The sequence below is a fragment of the Condylostylus longicornis genome, unplaced genomic scaffold, assembly GCF_029603195.1.
Source record: "Condylostylus longicornis isolate FDR11 unplaced genomic scaffold, ASM2960319v2 ptg000011l, whole genome shotgun sequence".
NCBI lineage: Eukaryota > Metazoa > Arthropoda > Insecta > Diptera > Dolichopodidae > Condylostylus > Condylostylus longicornis.
In genome coordinates, this window is record NW_026577980.1 from 5585225 (window position 1) to 5599230 (window position 14006).

Genomic DNA, 14006 nt, shown 5'->3' on the forward strand with positions numbered 1-14006 from the left:
ATAATGAAATAAGGAAAAAAAGAATGTTTTATAAAAGTTAATGGTTTACAAATAAGCACATTTTTCAATAACATAATATCGCACCACCAATATTCTTAAGAGGTTCATAATTTGACATAGAAAAGAATTCGAATCCACAAATTGACATAAGTGACATAACGGATTAAGAATTTTTCCTGTGACAGTTTTAGAAAATTACTAACATTCTTTATGTATAAGAATCTGCTACGGAAATCCCATACATTATCACTACACAAGAGAAAAACGTTTACAATATGTTTTTGGGAAATTCTATAAAATCTTCATTATTTTATATTGCAAATGTACATACATATGTATATTTAAGAATATAACAATATTTCTTTTCTTTTTTATTATTTGACAAACCTGAAACGTAAACAAAGAGCTAATGAAAATTAAAATACAAAAACGAAATCTCTTGAATGTGAACTCCGTTAACCCTCTATTTTGCCCGATTTTTTCGTTTACTGCGAAAATATTACGAATGTGTGAACATTAATAGCGGTCTATTGGGTATTCCATGGAAAACTTCAATTATAATGACTCTTCTAACTCTAAAATTTAAAAAGAAATAAGAGGACGGAATAAATTTCATTTATTTCAAAATTAATTTTATAAATAAAATAATTTTAGTTGAACTGTTTAAGAAATAGTTTAGGCAGAGCGCGTAAAATAAAATTATTAGTGATTTAATTGGCAGGAAATTTAAATTATGCGAAAATATTCACCTTCTCAATAGTAACATAATTATAATAACCGGTGGTCCATTTAGAATCTTTACAATATTTCAACAACAAGTCTACAAATATATAGATCTAAAAACAATTTTAAGCGTTTTCGAAAGCGAGTTTACCACGTCATCTATTCAATATTCCCCTTATTAGCATCTTAATCTTCTTTATATGTTCCATAAGAAATTTAAGCTTTAAATCTTTAAAAATTTTTATAAAAACAAGCCAAAATATACAAATGGACAAAATAAAATAATTAATCACCTTTTATTCCCAAAATTTTGCAAAATTTACTAAATTAAAAAGTAAAGTAAATATTTCGTTTAATTTTCTTTACCTTTCAGTTAATTTAATTGAGCATAACCAGCGGGATTTATTATAAAACCCAACATTAAAATTTTAAATTTCATTTTCAGTATAAATTTAAAAGTAAAAATATATACAAGTACATATGTATGTGTATGTTTGTACATATGTACATATTTAAGCTTTTGTTTTTGTTTTTAATTTAACTGTTCGTATAACCCTTATATTTACTGTTTTTATTTATACAGAAAAAGTAATGTAAGTTAATGACGTTGATTGTTAAGAAAAATAAACAAAATAATATTTAGATATTACGGTATAAAGCAACAAATACCTACATATATATACGTTCATATTTTTATATTTTATATGTATGGCAGGTAAATACATATACGTTACCTACCTTAATGAAAATTTACGAAAATAAACTTTATTATTGGGTAAATTTTAAGTTTAAAAAGAAAATTTGATTTGTATATAACTTGATTAAAACCATTGAATAGAATTCGACAAAATATATTTTTAACTGTTATACAAAGTACTTACTGTTATACAAAGGTTAAGTATACATTTTTTAATGTCGTTTAATCCTTGTTGTGTGTATATTTAATTTTTTTAGAAGCTAAGTTCAACTATTACATTAAACTTAAAAATTGGTTTTCACACCTTTCTTTATGTATTACAGTTACTTTCAGTACTTTCAGAATGCTAATTACTTTATAACAGTACAAGTAATTTAAAAGAATTTTGTGGCACGTTATGATGGTACACATATATTCCTTATTAAATGGCCAGCAATCGCAGTTCGTTCTTTATGGCCGCGTTTTTATAAACGTTTACAGTACAGTTTACCTAAATATGAATTGAAATTTAAAAGAAACTAAAATTTTTTTTTGAAAACTAAAAAGGAATTTTTTTTTTCTTATAACTATTTAAAAAAAAAAAATTTATTTTCTTTTAAAATTTGCGCTCTGCTCATTCATAAACGTAATACGAAATTTTTTTTCATCATAATTTCTATTTGTATATATAGATTTTAAAATTTAAAATGTAAATTACACGCTCCTTCAGTATACCACTTTTTTAATATACCCTTTATAGTTTTATACTATTATTATCCAAACCAAGAGTAAATATACAAAAAATTTTAAATAAAAATTTAATATTATGGTTTTCATAATATTCTTTTCGGATTTATCCTTAAGCCGATCTAGCTGTAATACATATAAAAAATTATTATTTAGAAAATTATGAAAAATAAAATAAATTTCATAATTTCATATTTCCATTGAGCACTGGTTTCTGTACTGTATTACCTTTTCTAACACTTTATGCATATACTAAAGTTTAATACATAAACATATTTGTAAGGTGTAAACTCCGATCAAATGTAATATTTGGTATACAATAGGTTAGGTGAAAGGGATAACAATGTTAAAATAACCGTATAAGAGGCGAATGAAATAATATTAAGTCAAACCAATGATTTGTATTGTAGCACTTTTCCCTTCAACAAGTGAAAATATTGCTTTAAAAAAAAACTAGCGATTTTCTACTACTATATTAAAATTACTTTTATTTATATGAGAGACTATATAGAAATTTGAAAAAGCTTGCGGTTTCACATATATAAGGCGCCAAATATTCAAATTTTACAAATTTCAAAAGGTGATAACTTGAGAGGGGGTGGAGGTGAAAAAAAATTTTCTTCCCGCAAGATAAACTATTTGATAGTGTATAAAAGTTGTTAAAATTTCAAACTCCTACAAAGTACTGTGTAGAAGAAAAACGGGATCAAATATTTGGAAAAAATGGACTTTAGATAAAGGTAAATTTTAACAACCATTTTGTTTTTTTAAAGTTGAGTTATGTTATGCCGTGATAGAAGAAGGTAGCCGCTATATTTGCAAAATTCTACAAAAATAGTTGAAGAATGGTATTTTTAGGTTTTTGGAGGAGTATAACTTTTAGAGGGGGGGAGGTAGGTAAAAATTTTGTTCTACAAAAATAAGTTTCTGGGAAAGATCTATATACGTATAAAATTTCCACTTTCTATTTTCATGGGTGTAGAAGTTTTGTAAACGGACACACGGACAGACAGACGGCCGGACAGACAGAGTGAAACTAATAAGTACTTTTATTCGAAAATTTTTTGGAAAAGTTCTAAAAAGCCAATGAAAAGCAGTAGAACAAATTTTTATTTTTTGGTAACAAAAGAGTTTTTTTTAAAAATCCCTTTTTCACTCTGTTTACCTCTTTTACCTTTTACCGTAATTTGTTTGACCCTAAAAACAGAGTAATAAAATGAAAAAAAATTTAAAATTTTTGGAATTGAATTTTAGCTTTCTTTCCTCCCCAATTTTCTAAACATTTTTAATTTTTTCTTTTTGCTGAACGTATTACATTCAATAAAAAAGGTATTGTAATGGCGATATATTCCATGTGTTGAATTTTGAGAACGAAGTATAAATAAACTATTTTCAGCGATTTGTTTGTACACTCGCATAAATTCTCTAATAAGTAACCCTAAGAAATAATAGTCTAAGTTATAGACATAAAGCATGTAAATATATTGATCAGCGTCGAATTTTGAGTTGATTTAAACATGTCTGTTCGTATGTCCTGTCCTAATCATCTGTCCTAATGTTAACTCAAAAAGTAATTGAGATAAGCTCACCAAATATTCATAGTTTATAATAGTTAATACCGGAACCCTATTTAAATTGATATATAAATTTTGCGTAAGAAAATATACTATTGGGGCTATTATGTGCGATAAAATTTGTTTAAATTCCTTGACTTCGTGGTAGCTATTATTTCAATATTTGCTCGGTCATAATATCTTAAAAACTATTGAAATTAAATTACTGAAATTTTGCATAAAATAATATGATAATACAGCAATTTAAAGTCATAGTCTGTTCCATACTCAGTTACGGCTTATTTGTTCGCTTATATGGAATAATAAGTGCGTATGTGCATCATAGAGTTTACATTATCAAATCTATTTTTTCACGCTTTTTATTTAAATTTATATTTTCCAAGTTCATAATTATTTTGGGCTGTGTGTCAGATTTCTATAATTGAATTTTTACTACTCTTTGATTTTCCTTTTTTTGCCTATTTTTGTAAAAGAATTTAGGTGGTAAGAACCACGTTTATGTGTTTCTATTTATACAAGCGATTCGTAAAGTTTTCTTAAAATATAAAGTAAGATCTATAAAAATATGTTTATAATTTCGTATAACACTTTTGCACCAATAATAAAACAAATCTTCTTTAGAGTTTATATTAATGATAAAATGTGCATTGTGCTCGGTCATGTGCTGACCTCATCAGATATTTTGCAGTATGAATTTTTTTTTATCAGTGTTGCCATCAAATTATTATTACATTTTTAGAGAACTGTTAATTTTTTTTCATATTTTCTCAACTTGTTTTCGTTTTCTTTTTCCTGTTTTGTTAATTAAATTTTTGTTTTTTTTTTTTGTTATTCATAATCGTACAGTTTTTTGTTACTTTTGCTTTTACATATTATAATAGTCGTATGTACATCAATGATAGTATTTTTAGTAAAATTAAGTCAAAAGTAAATACACAAAGATCTTAACTTTAAAAATTAATAGAACTATAGAGCTTCTGCTCTTTATCAGTCTAAATGGTGTATTTAAATATTTAAAAGAATTTGTTGAGTTTTATACTCTGAAGTGGGAAGTCACTCTTAAAAATTCTAAAAAATTACATTATTTACAGCTTGTTGTAGTCCTACACTACTTATCTGGACTATTTGATAAATAAAAAATTACAAATTTCAAATTCTGTAAGAAATTTAATATTTTAATAAAAAATGCTGCTTTTTCATATTAATGCTTGCACATACTCGTATACTTGTATACGAGTATGTGATGAAATAGCCTGTAACTGTTAAAGTCTTAAAATCACAAGAAAAAAATATCCGTAATTTAAGTATAGCTTGTCCATTATAGTCTTCGTTCTACTTTAAGCCAAAATAGTTTAGAATTGAAAAGTAATAAATGTATGATCAAGCAAGCAAAAAAATACTTTACATGCTGGTAGAACTTATCATATATTTTATGTTTGATTTCATAGAATATATTAAAAGTTATATAGAGATAGCTACAAAAATAATTTTATATCAAAAATTTCTTAAAAATCAAATTCCATAGTTTTATTCTTCTTTTTGGAAAAAGTGAACTAGCCGATGAAATTGGGCCAATTTCAAATAGTTTTCATCATTTTTAGAAATTTTTTCACGAAGCTTATTACATTTCATTGAATCGATTTGTAAATCTTTTGGACAATGTTGAATAAATTCTTTCCATGTGCAATGGAACATTTTTAATATTTGACCATTACAATCATTCTTTTCAGTTGATGGTTTTTCATTTGATTCAGTTAAACATTTATCAGTTACTTCTTCAATTTTTTCCAATTTCCATGATTCTTCAGCAAATTTTTTTTTTAAATGTTCAATTACTTTAGCACGATCTAATTCACCATTTTCATTAAGTAAATTAAATTTTTTAGCTAGACATTCACTCATACAAATCAGATTTTGTTTTAGTTTTTGTGCACTTTCACAATCGAAAGGATCTATGTTTAAATCCTCTAAAATATACATTTTATATTTTATTAACATAAATTAAAATATTAATGATAAAAAGTGTTACCATCGCCTTTAATTTCTTTGTAGCATTCCGCTTTAAATTTCTTTATTTCTTCAAAGTCAGATGGATTATTTTTTTCTGATTTGCAGCATTGCATTCCTTTATGATGTGAACATTTCTCCTCTGATGCATCTCTTTTAAATCGAAATCCTGGTGCACTAAATGAATTCACATCTTTTAATTCATCAATTAGGTATTCATCTTTTAAAAATAAAATACAAAAGCGTTCATTGAAATTAAAAACATTAAATTCGATTTAATTTAGTCTTACTAAATGCCGAATCCTTAAAGTCATATGATAAACATAAAGATATAAAACTTATTAGCAGAATTGAAATTTTGTACATTTTGAACAATTAAATTATTTTAATTATGAGCACTTTTGATCACTTTCTTTCTTGTTATTTAACTGAATCGATTTCAATTTATCTATTAGACTTATATACTTAGTAAATTTCTACTATTTTGTAATTATAAAGCTCTGCTTAATTAATTAGCAAAGTCATACTATCACTATCGAACTTACAAATTTACCTATAAATCATTTATTATAGTTTATATTTTAAAATTCCTTGTTCTACAAGTTATTAGAGAGCTTTCTTAAGTTAAATTAATTTATCATAGTTCATACGAGCATTATATTTTTTAAATATGTAAATAAATGTATATACATATGAGTGAATTTTTTAATTAAGATAGATTAGATGGGTGTTGTTCGCGGTCGATCAAATATAATTACTATAATCAGTAATCATTATCAAATAAAAATTAAAAAAATCATGAAGAGAAATCAACAAACCTATTGTTTTATTCTTTATTTTCTATATGGGCAATTTAATTCAAAAATTAATTACAAATTTTCTATACAGTTTTCAATTCGATTCTGGCAGATTAAATCATGAATTTTCGTAGTTTGGAAATTAATAAAACATTGTTAAAAGCATTTTAGAAAGGTAAAGCACAAAAGTATTTTAAAATTTTAAAGAAATTTCTATGCCACTTTGTAAGATTATTTTTTAAATTACAATTTAAGTATAATAACTTGTAAGTTCCCACTGAATATACTGCTGTCTAAAAAATATTGACCAAAGGGAAAAAATTTAATTGCCGGAATCTCTTAACAAAATAATGCATTTATTTTTAAATGAAATTATAAAACTAATCTTCTTAATTTAAATAAAAAGTATGTGATCCAAGCTTTGAAATATAATTACCATAATCAATAACAACTGTGTAAACAAAGTTATTAATATGAATTAAAAAAAATAAGGTATAATGCTTGTATTAATGTTGATAGATACATTAAAAATATTTTCAAAATTATTTTTGCTACAACTTGATATCACATATTGGTAGACTCTACGAGTTCTCAGAATTCTATGGCTAAACGAGAAAGGAGAGAGCAATTTTAAGTGTTTTTGGTGATCACTGGGAGTTCACAGATTCCGCCAATATGTGACAATAGGCTGTAGCAAAAATATTTTTGGAGATATTTAAAAAAATCTTTTGCAAAAAATCTTTAAACGCGTTTTCTGGCTAAACTAAAAGAGATAGAGCGATTTTAAGTGTTTTTCGTGATCACTGGGAGTTCACAGATTCCGCCAATATACGATAATGGGCTGTGACAAAAATATTTTTGGAGATATTTAAAAAAATCTTTTGCAAAACTTTAAACGCGTTTTCTGGCTAAACTAGAAGAGATAGAGCGATTTTAAGTGTTTTTTGTGATCACTGGGAGTTCACAGATTTCGCCAATATGTGATAATAGGCTGTAGCAAAAATATTTTTGGAGATATTTAAAAAAATCTTTTGCAAAACTTTAAACGCGTTTTCTGGCTAAACTAGAAGAGATAGAGCGATTTTAAGTGTTTTTTGTGATCACTGGGAGTTCACAGATTCCGCCAATATACGATTATGGGCTGTAGCAAAAAATATTTTTGGAGATATTTAAAAAAATCTTTTGCAAAACTTTAAACGCGTTTTCTGGCTAAACTAGAAGAGATAGAGCGATTTTAAGTATTTTTTGTGATCACTGGGAGTTCACAGATTTCGCCAATATGTGATAATAGGCTGTAGCAAAAATATTTTTGGAGATATTTAAAAAAATCTTTTGCAAAACTTTAAACGCGTTTTCTGGCTAAACTAGAAGAGATAGAGCGATTTTAAGTGTTTTTTGAGATCACTGGGAGTTCACAGATTCCGCCAATATATGATAATAGGTTGTAGCAAAAATATTTTTGGAGATATTTAAAAAAATCTTTTGCAAAACTTTAAACGCGTTTTCTGGCTAAACTAGAAGAGATAGAGCGATTTTAAGTGTTTTTGAGATCACTGGGAGTTCACAGATTCCGCCAATATATGATAATAGGTTGTAGCAAAAATATTTTTGGAGATATTTAAAAAAATCTTTTGCAAAACTTTAAACGCGTTTTCTGGCTAAACTAGAAGAGATAGAGCGATTTTAAGTGTTTTTTAGATCACTGGGAGTTCACAGATTCCGCCAATATATGATAATAGGTTGTAGCAAAAATAATTTTGGAGATATTTAAAAAAATCTTTTGCAAAACTTTAAACGCGTTTTCTGGCTAAACTAGAAGAGATAGAGCGATTTTAAGTGTTTTTTGTGATCACTGGGAGTTCACAGATTTCGCCAATATGTGATAATAGGCTGTAGCAAAAATATTTTTGGAGATATTTAAAAAAATCTTTTGCAAAACTTTAAACGCGTTTTCTGGCTAAACTAAAAGAGATAGAGCAATTTTAAGTGTTTTTTGTGATCACTGGGATTTGACAGATTCCGCCAATATATGATAATAGGCTGTAGCAAAAATATTTTTGGAGATATTTAAAAAAATCTTTTGCAAAACTTTAAACGCGTTTTCTGGCTAAACTAGAAGAGATAGAGCGATTTTAAGTGTTTTTTGTGATCACTGGGAGTTCACAGATTTCGCCAATATGTGATAATAGGCTGTAGCAAAAATATTTTTGGAGATATTCAAAAAAATGTTTTGCAAAACTTTAAACGCGTTTTCTGGCTAAACTAGAAGAGATAGAGCGATTTTAAGTGTTTTTTTTTTGTGATAACTGGGAGTTCACAGATTTCGCCAATATGTGATAATAGGCTGTAGCAAAAATATTTTTGGAGATATTTAAAAAAATCTTTTGCAAAACTTTAAACGCGTTTTCTGGCTAAACTAAAAGAGATAGAGCGATTTTAAGTGTTTTTTGTGATCACTGGGATTTGACAGATTCCGCCAATATATGATAATAGGCTGTAGCAAAAATATTTTTGGAGATATTTAAAAAAATCTTTTGCAAAACTTTAAACGCGTTTTCTGGCTAAACTAGAAGAGATAGAGCGATTTTAAGTGTTTCTTGTGATCACTGGGAGTTCACAGATTTCGCCAATATGTGATAATAGGCTGTAGCAAAAATATTTTTGGAGATATTTAAAAAAATCTTTTGCAAAACTTTAAACGCGTTTTCTGGCTAAACTAAAAGAGATAGAGCGATTTTAAGTGTTTTTTGTGATCACTGGGATTTGACAGATTCCGCCAATATATGATAATAGGCTGTAGCAAAAATATTTTTGGAGATATTTAAAAAAATCTTTTGCAAAACTTTAAACGCGTTTTCTGGCTAAACTAGAAGCGATTTTAAGTGTTTTTGAGATCACTGGGAGTTCACAGATTCCGCCAATATGTGATAATAGGCTGTAGCAAAAATATTTTTGGAGATATTTAAAAAAATCTTTTGCAAAACTTTAAACGCGTTTTCTGGCTAAACTAAAAGAGATAGAGCGATTTTAAGTGTTTTTTGTGATCACTGGGATTTGACAGATTCCGCCAATATATGATAATAGGCTGTAGCAAAAATATTTTTGGAGATATTTAAAAAAATCTTTTGCAAAACTTTAAACGCGTTTTCTGGCTAAACTAGAAGAGATAGAGCGATTTTAAGTGTTTTTGAGATCACTGGGAGTTCACAGATTCCGCCAATATATGATAATAGGTTGTAGCAAAAATATTTTTGGAGATATTTAAAAAAATCTTTTGCAAAACTTTAAACGCGGTTTCTGGCTAAACTAGAAGAGATAGAGCGATTTTAAGTGTTTTTTAGATCACTGGGAGTTCACAGATTCCGCCAATATATGATAATAGGTTGTAGCAAAAATAATTTTGGAGATATTTAAAAAAATCTTTTGCAAAACTTTAAACGCGTTTTCTGGCTAAACTAGAAGAGATAGAGCGATTTTAAGTGTTTTTTGTGATCACTGGGAGTTCACAGATTTCGCCAATATGTGATAATAGGCTGTAGCAAAAATATTTTTGGAGATATTTAAAAAAATCTTTTGCAAAACTTTAAACGCGTTTTCTGGCTAAACTAAAAGAGATAGAGCGATTTTAAGTGTTTTTTGTGATCACTGGGATTTGACAGATTCCGCCAATATATGATAATAGGCTGTAGCAAAAATATTTTTGGAGATATTTAAAAAGATCTTTTGCAAAACTTTAAACGCGTTTTCTGGCTAAACTAGAAGAGATAGAGCGATTTTAAGTGTTTTTTGTGATCACTGGGAGTTCACAGATTTCGCCAATATGTGATAATAGGCTGTAGCAAAAATATTTTTGGAGATATTTAAAAAAATCTTTTGCAAAACTTTAAACGCGTTTTCTGGCTAAACTAAAAGAGATAGAGCGATTTTAAGTGTTTTTTGTGATCACTGGGATTTGACAGATTCCGCCAATATATGATAATAGGCTGTAGCAAAAATATTTTTGGAGATATTTAAAAAAATCTTTTGCAAAACTTTAAACGCGTTTTCTGGCTAAACTAGAAGAGATAGAGCGATTTTAAGTGTTTTTGAGATCACTGGGAGTTCACAGATTCCGCCAATATATGATAATAGGTTGTAGCAAAAATATTTTTGGAGATATTTAAAAAAATCTTTTGCAAAACTTTAAACGCGTTTTCTGGCTAAACTAGAAGAGATAGAGCGATTTTAAGTGTTTTTTAGATCACTGGGAGTTCACAGATTCCGCCAATATATGATAATAGGTTGTAGCAAAAATAATTTTGGAGATATTTAAAAAAATCTTTTGCAAAACTTTAAACGCGTTTTCTGGCTAAACTAGAAGAGATAGAGCGATTTTAAGTGTTTTTTGAGATCACTGGGAGTTCACAGATTTCGCCAATATGTGATAATAGGCTGTAGCAAAAATATTTTTGGAGATATTTAAAAAAATCTTTTGCAAAACTTTAAACGCGTTTTCTGGCTAAACTAAAAGAGATAGAGCGATTTTAAGTGTTTTTTGTGATCACTGGGATTTGACAGATTCCGCCAATATATGATAATAGGCTGTAGCAAAAATATTTTTGGAGATATTTAAAAAAATCTTTTGCAAAACTTTAAACGCGTTTTCTGGCTAAACTAGAAGAGATAGAGCGATTTTAAGTGTTTTTTGTGATCACTGGGAGTTCACAGATTTCGCCAATATGTGATAATAGGCTGTAGCAAAAATATTTTTGGAGATATTCAAAAAAATGTTTTGCAAAACTTTAAACGCGTTTTCTGGCTAAACTAGAAGAGATAGAGCGATTTTAAGTGTTTTTTTTTTGTGATAACTGGGAGTTCACAGATTTCGCCAATATGTGATAATAGGCTGTAGCAAAAATATTTTTGGAGATATTTAAAAAAATCTTTTGCAAAACTTTAAACGCGTTTTCTGGCTAAACTAAAAGAGATAGAGCGATTTTAAGTGTTTTTTGTGATCACTGGGATTTGGCAGATTCCGCCAATATATGATAATAGGCTGTAGCAAAAATATTTTTGGAGATATTTAAGAAAATCTTTCGCAAAATTTTAAACGCGTTTTCTGGCTAAACTAGAAGAAATAGAGCGATTTTAAGTGTTTTTTGAGATCACTGTGAGTTCACAGATTCCGCCAACATGTGATAATAGGCTGTAGGAAAAATTTTTTTGGAGATATTCAAAAAAATGTTTTGCAAAACTTTAAACGCGTTTTCTGGCTAAACTAGAAGAGATAGAGCGATTTTAAGTGTTTTTTTTTTTTGTGATAACTGGGAGTTCACAGAATCCGCCAATATGTGATAATAGGCTGTAGCAAAAATATTTTTGGAGATATTCCAAAAAATGTTTTGCAAAACTTTAAACACGTTTTCTGGCTAAACTAGAAGAGATAGAGCGATTTTAAGTGTTTTTTGTGATCACTGGGAGTTCACAGATTCCGCCAATATATGATAATAGGCTGTAGCAAAAAAATTTTTTTAGATATTTAAAAAAAGCTTTTGCAAAACTTTAAACTCGTTTTCTGGCTAAACTAGAAGAGATAGAGCGATTTTAAGTGTTTTTTGTGATCACTGGGAGTTCACAGATTCCGCCAACATGTGATAATAGGCTGTAGGAAAAATATTTTTGGAGATATTCAAAAAAATGTTTTGCAAAACTTTAAACGTGTTTTCTGGCTAAACTAGAAGAGATAGAGCGATTTTAAGTGTTTTTTGTGATCACTGGGAGTTCACAGATTCCGCCAATATATGATAATTGGCCGTAGCAAAAATATTTTTGGAGAAATTAAAAAAAATCTTTTGCAAAACTTTAAACGCGTTTTCTGGCTAAACTAGAAGAGATAGAGCGATTTTAAGTGTTTTTTGTGATCAATGGGAGTTCACAGATTTCGCCAATATATGATAATTGGCTGTAGCAAAAATATTTTTGGAGATATTTAAAAAAATCTTTTGCAAAACTTTAAACTCGTTTTCTGGCTAAACTAGAAGAGATAGAGCGATTTTAAGTGTTTTTTGTGATCACTGGGAGTTCACAGATTCCGCCAATATATGATAATAGGCTGTAGCAAAAATATTTTTGGAGATATTTAAAAAAATCTTTTGCAAAACTTTAAACGCGTTTTCTCGCTAAACTAGAAGAGATAGAGCGATTTTAAGTGTTTTTTGTGATCACTGGGAGTTCACAGATTCCGCCAATATATAATAATAGGCTGTAGCAGAAATATTTTTGGAGATATTTAACAAAGTCTTTTGCAAAACTTTAAACTCGTTTTCTCGCTAAACTAGAAGAGATAGAGCGATTTTATGTGTTTTTTGTGATCACTGGGAGTTCACAGATTCCGCCAATATGTGATAATAGGCTGTAGCAAAAATATTTTTGGAGATATTTAAAAAAATCTTTTGCAAAACTTTAAACGCGTTTTCTGGCTAAACTAGAAGAGATAGAGCGATTTTAAGTGTTTTTTGTGATCACTGGGAGTTCACAGATTCCGCCAATATATAATAATAGGCTGTAGCAGAAATATTTTTGGAGATATTTAACAAAATCTTTTGCAAAACTTTAAACTCGTTTTCTCGCTAAACTAGAAGAAATAGAGCGATTTTAAGTGTTTTTTGTGATCACTGGGAGTTCACAGATTCCGCCAATATGTGATAATAGGCTGTAGGAAAAATATTTTTGGAGATATTCAAAAAAATGTTTTGCAAAACTTTAAACGCGGTTTCTGGCTAAACTAGAAGAGATAGAGCGATTTTATGTGTTTTTTGTGATCACTGGGAGTTCACACATTCCGCCCATATATGATAATAGGCTGTAGCAAAAATATTTTTGGAGATATTTAAAAAAATCTTTTGCAAAACTTTAAACGCGTTTTCTGGCTAAACTAGAAGAGATAGAGCGATTTTAAGTGTTTTTTGAGATCACTGGGAGTTCACAGATTCCGCCAATATATGATAATAGGTTGTAGCAAAAATATTTTTGGAGATATTTAAAAAAATCTTTTGCAAAACTTTAAACGCGTTTTCTGGCTAAACTAGAAGAGATAGGGCGATTTTAAGTGTTTTTTTGTGATCACTGGGAGTTCACAGATTCCGCCAATATATGATAATAGGCTGTAGCAAAAATATTTTTGGAGATATTTAAAAAAATCTTTTGCCAAACTTTAAACGCGTTTTCTGGCTAAACTAGAAGAGATAGAGCGATTTTATGTGTTTTTAGATCACTGGGAGTTCACAGATTCCGCCAATATATGATAATAGGTTGTAGCAAAAATATTTTTGGAGATATTTAAAAAAATATTTTGCAAAACTTTAAACGCGTTTTCTGGCTGAACTAGAAGAGATAGAGCGATTTTAAGTGTTTTTGAGATCACTGGGAGTTCACAGATTCCGCTAATATATGATAATAGGTTGTAGCAAAAATATTTTTGGAGATATTTAAAAAAATATTTTG

General features: G+C 28.2%; 1 protein-coding gene across 1 annotated transcript; it reads right to left on the reverse strand.

The window, feature by feature from the left end:
* Positions 1-5126: 5126 nt before the first annotated feature.
* LOC129619247 (uncharacterized) lies at positions 5127-6160 on the reverse strand. Its single transcript, XM_055534401.1, has 3 exons — positions 6018-6160; positions 5750-5947; positions 5127-5687 (listed from the first exon to the last, which is right to left on the reverse strand). Exons 1-3 carry the CDS (start codon positions 6091-6093, stop codon positions 5248-5250), a joined length of 714 nt encoding a protein of 237 aa, XP_055390376.1. The 5' UTR covers positions 6094-6160; the 3' UTR covers positions 5127-5247.
* Positions 6161-14006: the final 7846 nt, after the last annotated feature.